Source organism: Nicotiana sylvestris, chromosome 3 (genome assembly GCF_000393655.2).
Source record: "Nicotiana sylvestris chromosome 3, ASM39365v2, whole genome shotgun sequence".
NCBI lineage: Eukaryota > Viridiplantae > Streptophyta > Magnoliopsida > Solanales > Solanaceae > Nicotiana > Nicotiana sylvestris.
In genome coordinates this window covers 213,499,345-213,517,968 of record NC_091059.1, presented here as the reverse complement: position 1 = coordinate 213,517,968, position 18,624 = coordinate 213,499,345, and the positions used below count along the sequence as shown (strand labels likewise).

General features: G+C 34.1%; 2 protein-coding genes across 5 annotated transcripts; both read right to left on the bottom strand.

Moving 5' to 3' along the window:
• Positions 1-460: 460 nt before the first annotated feature.
• On the bottom strand, positions 461-3,272 carry LOC104222253 (uncharacterized protein At2g39795, mitochondrial). Its single transcript, XM_009773464.2, has 3 exons — positions 3,033-3,272; positions 1,309-1,637; positions 461-919 (listed from the first exon to the last, which is right to left on the bottom strand). Exons 1-3 carry the CDS (start codon positions 3,225-3,227, stop codon positions 757-759), a joined length of 687 nt encoding a protein of 228 aa, XP_009771766.1. The 5' UTR covers positions 3,228-3,272; the 3' UTR covers positions 461-756.
• Positions 3,273-11,196: 7,924 nt separating this feature from the next.
• Positions 11,197-17,318, bottom strand: LOC104222252 (uncharacterized). Of its 4 annotated transcripts, none has more exons than XM_009773461.2 (5): positions 17,111-17,318; positions 15,395-15,754; positions 14,190-14,239; positions 14,062-14,114; positions 11,197-11,920 (listed from the first exon to the last, which is right to left on the bottom strand). In XM_009773461.2, exons 2-5 carry the CDS (start codon positions 15,658-15,660, stop codon positions 11,564-11,566), a joined length of 726 nt encoding a protein of 241 aa, XP_009771763.1. In that variant the 5' UTR covers positions 15,661-15,754; positions 17,111-17,318; the 3' UTR covers positions 11,197-11,563. The 4 variants fall into 4 exon arrangements, with proteins under 4 accessions (XP_009771763.1, XP_009771764.1, XP_009771765.1 ...); XM_009773462.2 differs by having other exon boundaries at positions 15,395-15,594; XM_009773463.2 differs by lacking the exon at positions 17,111-17,318 and adding an exon at positions 15,165-15,257 and having other exon boundaries at positions 15,395-15,479.
• Positions 17,319-18,624: the final 1,306 nt, after the last annotated feature.

Here is an 18,624-nt window from a genome sequence, read left to right as displayed (position 1 = left end):
TGAAGATGTGCAGTAACTGCAGCATAAAATGCGAAACAGTCTATACCATGAAATCAAGAATACTAGAAAATGACAAGAAAAAGAAAGGGACAAAAGAAAATAAGATGGTCTAGCCAAATATAATTTACCTTTACCAGCAATACAGAAACTGGATAGTGTTTTCTGAAACAGGAAGAAACAACAGCCATAAGAGGACATGGTTAAAACGAAACCTCCCGAAGTCAAAAGAGGAACCTTTCTACTGAAGTAGGCCACACTTACCAATTTGCTACTAAAAATTATGACGTACTGGATACTCTCTATGCATCAGTAGTATCTTGAGTAGAAGGTCAACATATAGCAGTCTGAAAACTTAACAAGTAAAAGTGGTGTGGCAGAGAGGTCAAGTAAAAGGAGAAACCTATAACCCCAAACACATTGGCTTCATGGCAAAGCCCCTACCTACACTTTGCTAACCATGTAGAGAAAACCTTGTAAATTGAAGAATGTGGTCTTAATTTTCAAATTCATACAATACATCACCTAATTAGTAATGTTATTTCCTTTCTTGTTAGTAAATGCTGATTTTGGTTGATGTAGAACGAAACCTTGAAGACAAACAAATCAGCATGGCCTGACTTCCAATTGAGCTAAAACAAAAGTGTCTCTTTCTCATTCCAATTATAGTATCTCTCAAGTTATGACACCCAGAGCATGCTCCATAATGTAAAGTAACTCAACAACGCAACATTGGCAGGAGAAATGCAACCCCTCTCCCTATTTCTTCTCCATGAATGATTTGGCTTTTTCCATCCAGCGGATAAATTCAAGTTTATCTTTGTTCGCCATGTATTGATGTAAGAATACACAAAATTCATCATTTATTCCCCTTGTCTCTAGGAAATCATAAAGAGAATCCTGCAGTTCATCATCCAATTCCCTGCAAATCACAAGTTAAAAAAAGAAAACCAATCAAACTATCAGGCAAACTGCAATTGCTAGCAATTGGAGTACATCAGTAGCACAGGAAAAGGAAAAAGAAAGAGAAATATAGATGAACAATTAGGAGTAAGATCACCAAAACAAAACCGATCAAAACTAAATAATGACTGCTCACAAACTCTCAAATTTAATTATTCATTATTAAACAATGCAAGAATGATTCAAAAATGGCAGTAAAAGAGTTGAGGAAATTTCAAAATGTTCAGTTTCACACATTTCCGACTCCTGAAGTTCTTACCAACCACATAAGCAGGTTCAACAGAAAACTCAAATAAGAATTTTTGGCAAGCCAGATGGAGATTAGGTAATTAAATCTTAGATACATACTTAAAAGGAGGGCCTGCATAAGGCTGATCCACTCTGCCATTTTGCCCACGCACGTAAACTTTACGAATCTCAATGTTGTTCGGCCATGCAGAGCAAACGAACTCCAGCACATCATTGCCTTCTCCTTTGAAAACGTTCACAATCATGGTTATGTGAAGTTGCACATCATCAGCAACAGATGCATCATTACCTTTTTTAACAGGAACAGATGCATCAAACATGGTTACTTCAACTTTAATTTCTTCATTCTCTCCAAATTTCTTGTTTAATTTAATCCATTGCTCTCCAGGTCTTTCATCAATGATAAATGAATTAAATTCTGCAATAGGCTGCAGTTCGGTAATTGCAAAAGATTAGCACTAGAGACATTGCTGAATCACGCTATTCAATATCTGACCAAATAAGTAAACAACTAGTCAAAATAATTAAATAATACAATCCATAAGTTACCTTATGCAACACGAATAAGTATACCACGAGTTGCATCCATACAACAGAGCATAAATAAATAAACAAAATTATTAGATAGCTATTGTTAAAGACAATCGTGGAGCCAGAAATTTCAATGGAAATCCAAAAAAAATTAGAATGCAACACCAGGGAATTTGACACAATACTACAAGTTTCCCTTATGTCATGGAGATTCAACAATTAATATATGTATAAAAAGTTTTGTTACTCCATTTGCACAGTATAGTTTCCCGACGAAAGGGATTCAATTGAATCCCCTCAATTAAACTTAGCTCCGCCCTTGGTTAAAGCTAGTCCACATCTCATGTATCAGCCAAGAGTACACATCTCTATAGCACTGCAAACTCCTGTTCTAGCATTTTCAGGGTTTAATTACCACAAAGTATATTCAGTAACATATGTAGATTGTAATAGAAATCTGGGTGCAGTAACATTCAGATCTGATCATGTAAAGCACTAACTGTGTTATATTACAGGAAATTGTGCTAAATGAACACATGTATGTCTCATCTATTAGGTGACCCAATATTTAAAAGTCTTGGATACTTCAGATCATATGATGATTTAGCTAACAAGCAATATCTAAGATCTTCTTGTCCTTGTGATTTTTTCAAAAGTAAACAAAAGTTTCTCGTTTTGGTTCGAGAATCGGCTTATCCTATCTATGGTGTGGAACAGATCAGTGCTTTTAACATGGAATCCTCAACATCTTTGACCACCCGGGGGGGGGTGACAATGGGGCTTGACAAGGTTCATCTTTTTCCATGGTTAAGAAGGTATCATATGAAACTCCTATGTCTATTCAACTCAGCTAAACCTAATAAATTGATAAAGGTTCAATTGCCTGCTCAAGGGGACTACCTGAAATAAACAAAATAAACTATTACGCTAGACCACCATCATATATTACCTTAGTTTGCAGCCACCACTTTAACAAATAAGCAAATAATCTCGTATTTTGTTTACTAGCTTTTCTTCCTGAGCCTAATGTATGTATAGCTCGAGATTGAGGCGTAGTAGTAGTAGCAGCAGCACTGGCAATTTCTCAATTGGCAATCCATTTATTCACCAAATTTTGTACACTACCTCAGCAGTTCAGAAGAGTGAAAAAATCAATTAGAATTGGAAAATATTTTAGCACTTCCCTGCCCAGCAATAATTCTCTTGTTTCGAATCCAACTTTAGTGCAACCAATTCCCACATATTCCGACAAGGAAGGGACCAAAACTAACAAGGAATGAGAAAGAGGGTACCTGAGAGGGAGGAGAACGCTCAAGCTCGTAGCGAATCTCATAGCGAAGGAGTCTCAGAATGTTCCCTTCAAATGCTTCCTTGCGCATCTCCGATATGTAACTTCTACTCAAATTAAAGATGACTGGCCGGGGTTGCTGCTGAAGCAAAAGCCTTTTGGCCATTCCTCCTAAGGGTCTGACTATTCGCCGAGCCATTGCCGATGGAATGAATAGGCTAGTTCCCAAAGGAAAGCCAAGGGCTTAAGGAGGGTTTATAACAGTTTTCAACCATTCCTCATTTTTATGTGGGAGAAATTAAAAAATAGCCATATTTACAAGTGGTCTTTAAAAAATAATCACATTTTCAAAAGTCATCGAAATTTAGTCACTTTTCATGTAAAGATAAATCTGAACGAAAACATTGTTCAGAATTCGGAAAATACTTCAGTATAATATACTGGAGTTACAGCAAAGTATACTGGAACTCCAGCATATTATACTAGAGTTTGAAGTTCCAGCAAAGTATACTGGAACTCCAGTATATTATACTGGAGTCCAGCAAGTATAGTTGTCCAGTATAATATACTGGAGTTTGGAGCACCGGTGCTCCAGTCTCCAGTATAATATATACTGAAGTTTGGAGCACCGGTGCTCCAGTCTCCAGTATATTATACTGGAACCAGCAAAGTATACCAATCCAATATAATATGCTGGAAGTTCATGCACATGTGCACCGAACTCCAGTATACTATGCTGGACCGGTCTCTGTTGCAGCAAAATAGTGGCTATTTTTCAATGACTTGGCAAACACTGGCTATTTTTGAATGACCAGTCCGAAAACTGGCTATATCGTGCTATTTTTACATTAATTCTCAACTATGTACTAGTTGGGATTTTATACTTGCATACATGATTAGATGGATGATGGATAAGAAGAATTAACCTAAATAGCCACCCACCCAACAATTGAAATTAAAAATAGTCGGTGAATGTATAATATATGTATAATCCATATATAATGTGTGCAATCGTGTATAATCAATGTATAATTTATATATAAACCGACTAAGAAAAGTAAACAGTGAATTCAGTCAGACTCGAGGTACTTAAGGTAGTCCTTATTAAAGAAAGAAAGAGACACTTGGGTAGTGCTGTAAAAGAAAGGACGCCGTAGATTAACTGAAAGAATTGTAACAGTAAATACTCATTTTTTCAGGTATCTCATATCTGTAATATATTTAAACGACGCCTGGTTCGAATTTGGACGAATAGCAGAAAAATGGCTTAAGTGCCTTCTATTATAGAAACTAGTAAGGTGTAGCCCGTGCAAAAGCACGGGCCCAACATGAATAGAGTATTCTTACGGCTCTTACATTCTAGGAATTTTTACATTTTTATGTCATATAGAAAACTATATTACCTTCAATGTTTAAGGTTTGATATAATTACATTTAGTATACCTAATTACCAATTTTATACCATAAGGTGTTTTAACTGTACATTAATTGTACCTTATATCACTCCTAAATTTATGGTACTGTATATTCCTCCAAATCCCCCCCCCCCACGTTTCTCTCTCCCAACCCCACACCCTCACCCACGCACCACACACTTACATTTCAAACCATTATTCTCTCTGCTAAAACCAGAAAAATAATTGAAACTCTCTACCATTAACGTCCAAAATCAAGTTTTTTCTTCTACAACCAGTCAAAATTGAAGTCAAATCTTCAAAGTTCATACACAACAATAACTTTTGATGGTTATGATTTCGGTTCCTTCAGTAATATAAGAGGGAAGGAAAAGAGAGCAGCAATTCCACCATTGACAACCATTAAAAAGCTTTAAAGTTTTGAATTCAAATTTGGGTTTTCAAAAATCATTATTTATTTGGATTGGTTGTTGTTGGAAATAATTGAGAATATGGTTTGGAGTTTATATCTCAATTTTGAGGGGTTTTGGAGAAGATTAGACTTGGTTTTGGCTGAATTTCAGATTGAAACTCGAAGAAGAAGAAGACATGACATACATTATATTGCAGCAATTGTAGATAAATTGTAAAAAATTTGTAGACTGTTGTTTCTTTATTATTGAGCTTTTGTGTTTTTGTGTTAAAAGTTTTGATGAGAGCTTGTTATTCCACTTCGTCTGTTTTGGAGCTAACTTGTGCAGAGGAGAAGAGGTTTTTTAAGTTATATATATTGCTATACCTTTAAATTCAAGAAAGTATGGTTGTATTGTATTTAAAAAGACGTGAATTTGTGAGGAAGGAGTCAAATAAGGCTCGCAATGGCTTGTTTTCTACATTTAATCTAAAACAAAACTACATATCATTTGAAAAATTAATATGAAAATACAGAATTTCAATGTTTCTACAAATTATCTACAAAATATCTACAAACTGTTCATAACAGAATTTATCTTTATTTTCATGCATGTTCGTCTGGAACACTAAAGTTACTTGGTATGCCAACATCTCCCGTTATAGAGGAATACAACTTATCTACAATTTTCTACAACTTTCACACATTATTTTCACCCTGTGAAATACAACTACAATAACATAAAACTTACATACAAATTTATACAATATGTCTTTTGTATATTTTGTATCTGATTTATACATACTAAAAATAATTTTCATACAACTAATTATATATTATACAACTTATCTACAAATTATCTACAATTTTTGTACATTATTTCTACTAAGTTATATACAACTACAATATAATACCACTTAAATATAATTTTTATACAATGTCGTTCAACTTTCATACAATAGTTAAATGAATAAAAGAAAAATAAATAAACAACAGAATACAATTTTTCTATAATTTTTCTGCAATTTCTGCAATATAATGTATGTCATATCTTCTTCTTCTTCGAGTTTCAATCTAAAATTCAGCCAAAACCAAGTCTAATTTTCACCAAAACCCCTCAAAATTGAGATATAAACTCCAAACCATATTCCCAATTATTTGCAATAACACCCATCCAAACAAATAATAATTTTTGAAAACCCAAATTTGAATTCAAAGCTTCAAAGTTTTTTAATGGCTGTCAATGGTGGAATTGCTGCTCTTTTTTCCTTTGCTTTGTATTACTGAAATTTGGATATAATTGCGTTTGATGTAGAAGATTTAGTCGTTTTTGATTTGTGAATTGTAGAAGAATAATCAATTCGTTTTTAAATTGTAGAAGAATAATTGCGTTTGATGTAGAGACGCTAAATTTGAAACGAAACTGACAAAGAAGATTAATGTGCGTGATTTGCGTTTGGAAGATCTGGAAGAATATTTAATCCCCCAATTTTAGCGCGCCTAAATAAAGAAGCCTACAACTACAATGATTCTTTATTTAATGCATAGTCTATATTTTGTAGAAATACTATTAGCATGAAGGGTAATATGCAAACTGTGAACATATTTGGTAATATAGTTTCCTATATGGTATAGGAACGAAAATTTCCCTACATTCTATTACCTTCTAAAATAACTTCAACAATATGAAATCTAGCAAAGTCACTGTATATCAAGAACAAAGGCAAATATGTTTTAAAAAAACAGTCACATCAATTCAAAAATTTTATTTTAGACCTCTCACCATGACTTCTTCCACGCTCTTAAGCGGTAAACAATATAGGACCTAATGTTTACAAGCAAGGGAATATATACCAAAAGAAAAGAACTAAAAATCACACAATACAGTAGAAGTTAGGTAATCGGACAATCACAAAATCATTAAGTTGATTAAAAGAGAAACAACAACAAACGCCAATGACTTAAAAATTCCTTATTTCACCATGCTAAACACTAAATAAATCTTACACTATGGGCGTAAAAGTATGAATGACTTAAAAAATTCTCATTCACCATGCTAAACATTAAATCTTACATTAGTGGCATATGCATCTTTCTAATATTAAAGGTAAAGAAGAGAATGCTTGTAGATTTCGGACAATTATTTACGCTTTTTCCTCTCTGCTGAAAAAGTTTTGAAGTTTCAACTACTTCACTTGGAAGACTGAAGCTTTACAATAAAAACAATAGATACTCTTCATAGCTTCTAATGTTAAAATAATATCTTCTCTCCTCTTCGAAACATCCTCTTCTACACAAGATAGCAAAACTTTGACAGCAGTTGTGGACTTCCATACATTCAATAAGGTCTGCTGAAAATACTAGCTTATCAACGCTCATCCGATACTATAGATAAAACATATATTAGCTCTATATATTTCAGAGTTTTATATATCAATAATGTCCACTTCCACTAGATGCTAAAGGCAAAAACTTCATCGGCACTTTACAATGTGGACTCTTGATGAATGTACAATGACAAGGTATAGAAGAATAGAAAATGGGAAAACTTCCACTATTATTTTCCTTCAAAATGCCATGTGCCTCACCGAAATGATTGATATATACTGAACAAAAGGAGAAACAACTCAAAGAAACTACAAAAGAGTTATTTAATAAGAGGATATCTCAACTACAATATCAACTAAGAATGGTAACTCTACAATCATATGTTTACTTTTAAGTTCCACACTCTCACTGACAAAGGCCAAATGGGAGAACAAAAAATAGGGCTTCTGCTAAACTTAACATTCACAAATTATCTGCTTTGTGCAAATAGACACAAGATATCGATGGTTTTAGTTCAATTTATAGTTGTCTTGAAGACAAAGGCTAATAATTTAATATATTTAGTCTCAAAGTACTCCTCACAGGTTTCCCAACTATTGCCGCACCTGAAGTTAGGATAGATTCACTTAGGAGTAAAAAAATTAAAAGCTATATATGAACTTGAATACAATTAATAGGTACGAAAGCAAGATTTATCTAAAAAAAATTAATATTCGTTGAACTTAACTTAGTGCAAACAGAATTAGCAATTGTTAAACTAACCCAATTTTACATATTGTCGTCCCTCTTGTACACCAAGAAATTTCAAGCCCGCTAAAATTAGCTAGAAAGAGAGAGATCTCTAAAATATATGACTGGTCATTTCCTTGCTGTCAAATGGTGTATTCGTTAGCCTATTTGATTTGATTAAGATGCATCTTTATGGGGATCAAGGAAGTGTCTTTATTTTCACATTCTTGATTAAGATTAGGGGGAGTGACATGTTACCCTATTGGAATCAGGGGCAGTTACAATTTGAGTTTTTTCCCCTTATTCTTCATTTAAAGACAGTCTCAGCGGCCTTCAATTTACTGCAAAATAAAAAACCATGTAGTAGGACAGAGTTAGCAGAAAGTTAATAGAGTTGAAGGATTTTACAACTTATCAGGATGATTCTTTCAATTTTAGATTCTTTAGTCATTTGTGCACGTTGTCCAGTTGAGACATATAAACAAGCATTTTAACAAACACTTGATGCTCACTGTTTGGGGACCTAGATCCTGTCAAAACTATCAAAAATATGTCTGTTTCGTACTATAGATGAGTGCGGTACCAATGTGGTGCATTCCTTCATAGGTGGAGAAAAGTTAAAACTAATCTAGATTTTATACGAATCTAGTGGCAATTAAGACTTAAGAGTAGTAATCCAGATGAAACCATATTTCCATTCACATTATCCATACTTACCAAGTAAATTTGTTAGCTCTCCCTTTGTTTTGAAGCATATCAGAAGAAGTGAGAATAGAAATGAATTGCCTCACAAATAGAGACACACACGAATATTTATAGTTTGATACTGTATTTAATTGCACACTGTTGGATTTTGCTCAGCACGTACTAATCTAGATATTTCTGAACAATGAAAGAGAACCTACCACAAAATTGAGGCATGTCGCACATCACCTATTCCCATGGCAACATACATATAGTCCAATATGCAACTAATGTAGTACATAGAAGTTAAAAACATTCTTATAATACCAAAAGATAAAAGAGCACATTACAAACAGAAGTCCTATCTGAACTTCATTGCACACTTTCACTAATTGTTCAAAATCAAAACTCTAATACTCAACCAAATTATTTCTGTCCGATTTCAGATCAGATTTAGACATGCATGGTCAAATAGAGATAGGACTCGATTCACATGGAAATGATTGAGAAAAATTCCAAGACAATAAACTTTGATTTCTAATATAAATAATACCATGAGGAGAAAATCCTAAAATTGTTCACGAATAAACACAAAGAGACACCAAATTAGCACTATCGTGTAGGAACTATTATCCCTTAGGTCCGTTTTCATAATTGCAGCATACCCATATTACATTCTAATAGCAAGAGAGATGTAAAATTGAACTCTTCCTCCTATAGAAGGTCAAGTAGACACTCATTAGTGTAAAAAATTAAGAGGAAGGATTGTAAGAAATGATGTAATGTTTCAACCACACATAGAACATACATCTCAATGTAATAAATTTGACTAACTTACACCATATGTTGCATTGACTCCATAAACATTTGCAGTCCTAAAGTCTCCATGACAGAAGTAAAAACAGCGATGTCTTATGTATCACTAACCAAAGCAGAGCAGGAAAATCAGTACCTAAAGGAAAAGAATGAACAATTTATACAATATTTGCACATTCGTGCATATATGCGTTATTTGTGTAGGAATATGGTAGTAAAACTAAAAGCACAAAATAAAAAGCATTTGAGTACATTGGTTATCACAAGATATTAGAAGATAAGTATGCGTATGAACTTTGTCCCAACCATGAAAGATGAGAGAATATGCAAAAATTATGCAACATTGGAAAAAGATCAGCTGGCATACTTTAGGGATTACTCATCATAAGTAGAACTGGATTTCTTTTACAGCAATATTCAGCAACAGTAAGAATTCGATCCTGAAAATCCGTAAATGGAGAATGACAAATCTGCTGCAAGTTGTTCTCTGGAAACAAAAAAGGAAAAGAGTATAGTTTTAAGCCTAGTTACTACATTTCAAGTATACTTACTTGGCTCTAAGGATTCACAAGGCGAATTTCCTCCACAAGAACAACCCAAAAATTACTATCAGTGTGACATCCAATTCTGCTAGACAATGACATCCTTGAAAATGAGGAACAAATATTAAAAAGACATTGACAGGATTAAACAACAAAAGAACCCCCAAACGAAGGGGACTACTAACAAATGACCATCAAACTCCCATGAGTAACAAAGGGTAGCAATAAAGAAAGAACAAAAAAGAAACCTCAAGAGAGCGACAAATACAGTAGAATCATGAAAGCAACGACGAAAAAAATGCAAATACAACTCAAGAAGCGCAAGGCGAAACAGATTACTGGTAAGAAAGAAGAAGGGAAAAGCAGTAGAACAAAAAAACTTCTCCCATTCTATTCAAGTAAAACAAAGAAGGAGAAAGATATGTTATCTAATTACCAGTCATCACCAAAGTAATCACATAAAAATTCTTAAAATTTACCCTGAATTGAGAAGTTCATCCCTTACCTAGAAAGATGAGGCACCACCAAATGATCACTTCAGTAGTTACCCGAGGAAAACTACCACTCTTGGAACTTCTATTGAACCCTTTGATGCCAAACCTGGCTTTTCTGTTCTTTCCTGGAGTACGATACCTATGGGAAACTCGATTATAAAAGACGATACACATGCACCCCCACAATCTACCTTTTTAACTCCGACAAACTGACAATAGAGAGAAGCAACTCAGCAAAACATATAGATCTGACACTGAAAGACAAACGGAGAAAGATATGCGCTTACCTCTTAATCTGAGCCGCCACATATCACTATGAAGCAGGTTCTTTGGAGCCTTTACCTGTTTTCTCTTGCACTCCAGAAAACCCTATGTGCCTTTCAGTTATTTGGTCAAATTGAATTCGTAAAACCCAATTTCAAATCTTACATTAAAATCTCAAATTGTCATTAAAATAAAAAAAGTTACTTACATGCAACAGCCAAAATACATATAGAGAAAGAACCGTGGACTGGAGCTCGAAGTTTTCCAAGAGCCAAAAGGAAAAAAGAACAGCAAAAAAAATAAAAAAATAGGGAAAATCCAGAGAAGAAGAAGAAGGAAAGCAGGAACATCAAGAGCAAAATTAGAAATGCTTAAAAATGACAGCAAAAGGATGTAGGAACAATGGAAATGAAAGAAAGGTGTCCCCACCAAAATTTAAAGACCAACTACGTGTCAGGAAATTGAAGAGAATGAAAGGGCTGAATCGAAGAGTAAAATACAGAAATGCCCATGACAAATATTTGTAATTTTCATTTTACCAGTGTTCGTCCTGGTGTTCGTCTCATCTAACTGTTATTTCTAAATAGTAGTAATTATACATTCCCGTGTACCCAGATTCTTAAAAAAACAATGATATTGTCAAATGTCTGATGCTCCAAAACTAAGCTTTTCTGCTAATGAAAACCTCCATTAAAATGGCAGCAATAATCCTTAGCAAATGTTACATCTTCCAAATGTCTTCTAATTCACATTGATTTGAGAAAAATGAAGCAACAGCACTTTAAAGCAGTGGCTTTTCCCTGTTCTGCAAAGCTATGCACTTCGAACTCTTCAAAAAGCTTGACTATGCGAAATAATATATGCTAAGGAATTCATTTCTTCGCGTCAGGGGAGGAACCTTCATTTTTTATTTGCTTTTGATCAGGCAAAGATGTTCTTGGTTGAGTTTTTCCATCACTAGAGGGAGTTGTCTTTTCCTTAGCATCAGGAGTTCCTGGCTCGGTTGTTCCAGGTCCTTTCTTGACAGCATTGCTGACTGATCTTTCGGCAACATCACTTGATTGTTTCTTGGAATCGACCACAATTTCTTTTATGGTCTCCTCCAGCTTATCTAGTCTTGCTTTCACCTCAGAAAGCTGTGGATCAGTCGCTTGTTTTTCCTCCTCAGCCATCAATTCCAGCTCTTTTGCTTTTGCTTCTTCTTCAGCTTTCTTTTTCAATTCGGCTTCCTGATAGTTTTTTGAACAAGATAGACAACTAAGAACTAATACTAGCAAAAAGCAATTGAAGTATGCGTAAGCAAAGAAGCTTGATCTTTCAAGTGAGGCACATAGGTAATGTTATCAGAAGAGTGCTCCTACCTTTTCCGATTAACGAATTTAATTTCAAAAAAAAAAAGATGTACACCTAGAGGAAAAAATTAAGATGACACAGTCATTATAACATGTTTTTTAGATAGCATAATAGACAGAATTTCACTAGACAAAAGAAAGTATATTCAGTAGCTTCATAAAATATGATACTTTGGAGAGAGTCAAGAAAATTTGAAAAGACTGCCTTTTAGTTTAATTATCTATTCTTTAGACAATTTATTAATTACTTTATTCAAATGGTAAAATTTTAGATGAGATCCATAGTTGATGTAATAATCCCATACAGAACACAAATGTTTCCTAAAACAATCCATTTCACATCTCAAAGTAAATCTTCAACTTCCAAAAAACCTAGCAGCACAGTATAACTTACCACAGCAAGAACTATGCTGAAACGAGTATATATCTAGAGATGTGGATGCAACTTCCCCAATTCCTGGGAAGTTAAAACTGATTTAACTTGCAAAGGAACACCATTTAAACCTTCTTCTGCATTTCTGCATTACACAGTCCTAGGTAGTAAGGAGAATTTATGCTCTTCACCATCTTATGAGACTACCGCCTTTTCTTTCACCTCTTTCGGAAGATCTCTGTCCCTTTCTTTTAGCTTTCACAAATTGATGACAGCAATCCCAACAACAAAAAACCCCGTATAATCCCACAAGTGGAGTTTGGGGAAGGTAGTGCCTACGCAGACCTACCCCTACCTTGAAGGTAGAGAGGCTGTTTCTGATGACAGCAGTCCCAACGCTACTATAAAATTGCAAGAAACAGTCTTATGTTTATACTAAAAGGCACTACTTTTCCATTATTTTCTTTTTAATCAAAGGACTTCATCAGATTTACAACCAATAATGGTGTATGTAGTATTCTCGTTCTTCTACCATTCTTGCCCAACTTTCAATGCAAAATACTATTTTCTCTTCATATTAAAAGTATTAGGGGAAATAGAATCTCTTCAGACTGCCCAAATCCCGTTCTATGTGACAAAACATTCTTTTATTCCTCCAATTCCAAATGTCCAAAATTTACACAATGGTGTATTTCCCATAAAGTACTCATTTCCCTTCCGACTATATTAATCTTCCAACTCACTATCTCATCTGCCATTCTCAGTAGCAACAAAAAAATATTTATCCATATCCAGGGCAACAGCAACTACTACACTAAAACTACTCCAACACCTCAATGCCAGGCAAGTCAGGATCCACTATATGAATCCTCACTGTCCGTCGCCCCATTTAAGCGTATCTCAGTCCAAGATTATATAAAAATAATTTAAAATAAAAATAAGAAAACAGTTTGGTTTTTGAATTAGTATTGAGAGATTCTGGTTTTGTTTTTTCAGAAAAAATGTAAGTGCTTGAGCTGTTTAGTTTGCTTTGGAAAAATTGGTTCAGACCCTTTTACTTCTTCTGGGACAAATATCAATGAACTCCTAAAAATATTTAAAGAAGTTCTGTAACTAGATTAAAATCGACTAAATATCTCTTTTCCTACTAAATGTATTTTAAAATTAAATAAATTCTTAAAGGAAAAGCAATCTCATGCCATCAAGGAAAAAAACAAAAAAGGGGGCATAAGTATAACTTTGGATAGCATAAAAGTGAGTAAAGAACACATTTTACACTACAGGCATTGCCAATGCTCACAGTTTTGGATCTGAAAGCACTGTTCACGTTGTTTGCCATTTTGGTGTTATATTTCAAATTATCCGGGAGAAGAATTTGCATCGGTCTCTTATTCAGTTACATGTTAAAAAGTGATTAAATGCATTTCATCTAAAAACTCACTCTTCCAAACATGCCTCATCAGCCATTTAGAGAAGTTTGCAGTCTCTTATACCCGTGGGCACAAGTATCCCATGAAGAATCTTAAAAGATATCCCACAATCACATAGTGTAAACAAAAAGTGACCTTGATAAATGGAGATCTACCACTAGCAAGTATCATTCTAGATGGAAAAAAATAAAGAAGTAAAAGAAGGATAAGTTTACCGCTTCCATTCTTCTCATTTCATAGCGAGAATACTGAGCCACCAAATATACAGCTGTACAGGAAATGGCATTTCAGACAGTACTTCAAACATCAAATTAAAATCTGATAAACATGAGAATAGAGGTACCAAGTGAAGGCAAGCAGGCAAAAAAGAATTGTACCAGATGAAAATCAACCCTGATCATGAAAGAAGAGGGAAAAAATGTCAAACAACAAAATAAGGAGGGTATTTTGTTAAAAGTGCGCTTGTAATTCAATATAACAACCCGACAGGAGGTAGAGAACATATAAGAACAATAAGTAGAGATATTTACATCCAGAGTTCAACAGATTCCATGACAAACTTCATGTTGATGCAACTGAAAGGTTGAAGAATAGAAGGCATGTTCTAATTTCAAGCGCATAAGAAAAGTGAAATGAGTTATGCATGTGACCAGATTGTGTAACCGGACATAAAATAGCAGGAATGTGGTATTCAAAGTTCTTGTATCTCAAGTGATAATACCTGAACAAAATATGTTATGCGCTACAAACTAGCAACTGCGGAAACAAAAAATACATTTAAATTTTAAGATATAGCTGGTAAAACGGGAAACATCTATTAGCTGTCAAGGAGATTAAAACCGCAGCATACTAATTGCTCTATGGAAAATGCATGTCCAAATTTGGTAGAAAATCTGCAGGTAGATTAGCAGTGCTTGGACTGAACAAAAATAATATATGAGTATTCAGAACCACATTTATATAAAAAAAAAACTAGCAACAACTTAAGAGCCTGCCATCTTTATATTTTAGCTTATACAACAACAACAAGTCCCAGTCCCAAACAAGTTGGGTTCGGCTGTTTTAATCCTCAGTGACCATGTTACTTCATATATTTTAGCTTATGCAAAGCAGAAATGTGCAGAAATTACTTAGAGTCAAAATGAATCACTCACTAGTGAAAATCAGTGGCAGCATATCACAACCCTCCAACCATGCAATCTTACTTTACAACATACCTCATATCTAGGCAATTCAAAAAACATTACTACTTCCGATAAGACATGTTAAATTCAGCATTCAGAATCTCAAAGCTAGTGTCCAATGAGCATTTACATACCACTTGACACTTGTAGCATGCTTCCAGATCATACTGTTTTAACTAATTTTCCAACATAGTTCACATTGAAATCTATACAACTTTCATTTTGACCTGATGAATTATGCCACAGCATAAATGAAAGCATAAGCTTGGTTAAAACGCATTCGAGTGGAATGAAGAGAACTGAAGCAAACTGCTTGATAAAATGCCAATGAGAAATGCAACAGCAAAATCAATAAGCAAAGTACCCGAATTTCGTCTTCTTGGGCGGGTCCGTAAAAAGCATCTTGGCAGCAGTCATAAAGTCCAGGTTCTCCAACTGTTTATAGGCATCGTGACGACTTAAAGAAACAGAGTTGTTAACTTCCTCGGCACTATTACTACTGACCTTGCTGTTGTTATTGTTGCCGAGGGTGATTTGCTTGTCGTTGCCACAAAGTGTTCTTTTCTGGAGGAGCGTAGATCGCCGTGAAAGACGGACCAAAATGCTTCTACCTCTAAACATTACACTCATCCTTCCCCCAACATTTCGCCGTTCAAAGAGAAGCCAGAAGCAGGCGGCGTTACAGAGGAAAGGAGTGATGTTCTTTTGAAACTTGAACCGGAAACTAAACCGGACAGCTAATTACTTATATGGACATAAATAAAACATACGAAGATACCTACTTAACATGACAGAAATAAATTGGACTCATACAAGTGTTGTAGTTGGGATGCTAACTTGAGTCTAAGAAATTCTGTTAACCCGGGAGAAAGTGTAAGGCATTCCCGAGTTCCGTGGTTTTAGCACGACCGCTTAACAATTTACACTTGGCTTATTTTATCCGGATTATTACATTCTTAGAGCCTTTTATGCATTACAACTTTTAACCATGTATTTTAAGTAGTCATGAAGTTTATTTTGAACAAGTCAAGATGTCGTGCACTTGTTGCTTTGCACGTATTGCAAATCATGCCACGCGAACGTACCAATAATTTACAACACATTCATTATTATTTATTTGAAGTTAAGGATCAAGGCACGCGAGTGCGCACTTGAATTTGGGATAAAGTATCACAGTTATGTCACGAAAATCGTACTCATAACTTGATGATTTATTATTATACGCGCCTAACAACATGCTAGCGATGTTTATGATTATTCTTTCTAAGTTCGAGATTATTGTAAGGCTAAAAGTTTATGGACATTGGGCTGTGGGAAGTCAAAAATATTTTAGCTATTTGGAGTATTAACAAGCTATTCACATTTGGAGATGTTTACAACATACCATTCATATTATCAAAACTAACTAGTACACCAATCTAACGATTATATCTAGTATTCTACTCTATCCAAACCTCGAAGATTAACATAAACTTATCAAAACTCACTAGGAAAATCCTCTTTCATTCTGAAGAAAAATTCCATACGATTCAACTATTCATGTTCATTAAATAATCCCAATGAATCCAATCAAACAAAGCAAAATATTTATCTCCTATTATTCTTTCCTCTTTTGCCACATGCACAACCTCAAATTTCAATTTGAAGAATACTTCAAACTCTCAAACGCTGAGCAATAATCTAACTCATAATAGCCACAAAATCGTCTACTAGGCAGATCCTCTGTAACCATGTTTGAATTCATAACTTGTACTAATAAAGGCATTACATTTTGATAAAGTGGACAAGGTAAAAAATCTAAAATAAAGAATGAATTTGAACATAATAATGACGTAACTCAAATGAGCAAAAACTCAAACACCTTGTAGGCGGCAAAGACTTGGATTGAATTACTCTACAATACATGGCCTAAATAAAGCTAAGTTGAACAGCCAGATCTCATAACATTTACTAAGACAGAATATTGAACCTCAACAATTTTAAGCATGAATCATAACGTCACCACACCATCAAAACTTAACAAAAAATCATACAAACATGCAAGTTCCTTAAATAAAAACAAAAGGGGTTAGATATGGACCTTTAACTTTTAAGATGACACTTTTCAATTTAACAAGAGTCTCAAGAAAGCTTCACATTTGGATAAGTATCAATCAAAACCGGGACAAATTCGAAAAGGAGCTAACGAAACGCACATCGAACTCAATCGAAGCTTGTGAGTTTCATCGTATTTGGGGGCTGGTTTAGAGCTGGGTTTTAATGAAAAAACCTGCTGGAATTTAGGTTTGGTTTTGCGGTGTTTTTTGGGAAAAAACAGCTGGCCAATTATGATTAGTTCTTTCTTTTTGTATTTTTCTTTTTAAAAATAGACAAAATAAATACTACTCCTAAATTAAAAAGAGCAAGACAAAACACTAATTACTCAATATGTAATTATTATTAAATCCTCTCACTTGAAACTAAACTAGACTAGATGATTTTTTTTTAAAATTTACTTCTTTTGTAATCGAAAAATAAAACTAATATCTAGAAGTAGGACTGTTTTGAGGTTTTTCAATTTATCAAATAAAATCTACGAAGAAATAAAATAAAAGCTAAAATATAAAGATTAAACCTAAAAAGAATATTTAATGTTAAAATAGTGTAAAAACTTAGGTTCAGTCGAAAATTAGGTGCTCACAAATATTATCATAACCAACCTATATTTCTTATCATTAAATACTAAAGAGTAGTACAAACTTGATTTTGTGGCTCTATACAAACTTATTTACGGTACTAAAAGCGGTTCTTTGATAATCTAACACAACAGCCCCTAATGCTTGCTATTGATTTAGTTTACAAATATAGATAAAGATTGTATGCTGCTAACCTAAAGGATAATACACTACTAGAAAACAGTCATTTTTCGTCCAAGTCTTACCGAGTGAAATCAGTCGGGAAAAAAAGCCTACGGAAATCGGTCGGAAATTTATATTTGGTAGCAAAAGTCAACAAAAAATTTTTTGATAATGGAATTAATGATCCCGCAACAAAAAAATAAAAATTCCGACCGATTTCGGTCAGAAATTGATACATATTTGACCCACACATGGTCAAACTTGTATATAATGCACAAAAATAATTTTTTATTAAACTTTTTCCAAATTTCCGACTAAACGTTCGGAAAGTTTAAAATTAATATTTCCCGTCCAAGACAAAAATGTAATATAGCTTATAATTAAATATTTACGACCGAGTTCGGTCGAAAACACGATTTTAAAATAATTAAAATTAAAATTAATAATATTTTTGTGTGTGTGTGTGTAAATAATAAATATCTTTTAAATAAATAATAGTTAATACTTATTTGATATATATATATATACATACACACACTATATTATATGTACATTTTTTTTGGTGATTTCCCACTCGGTGTCCGGCACCCGTATTGGAGCCCGACCATATCCGGATTCGCGCCGCATAGCACCCCATTCGGGGGGAAGCGCTCCCTTCCAAAGATTTTTCCATACCCAGGACTCGAACTCGAGACCTCTGGTTAAGGAAGAGCAGTCTCATCTATTGCACCACATCCTTTGGTGATATACATTTTAT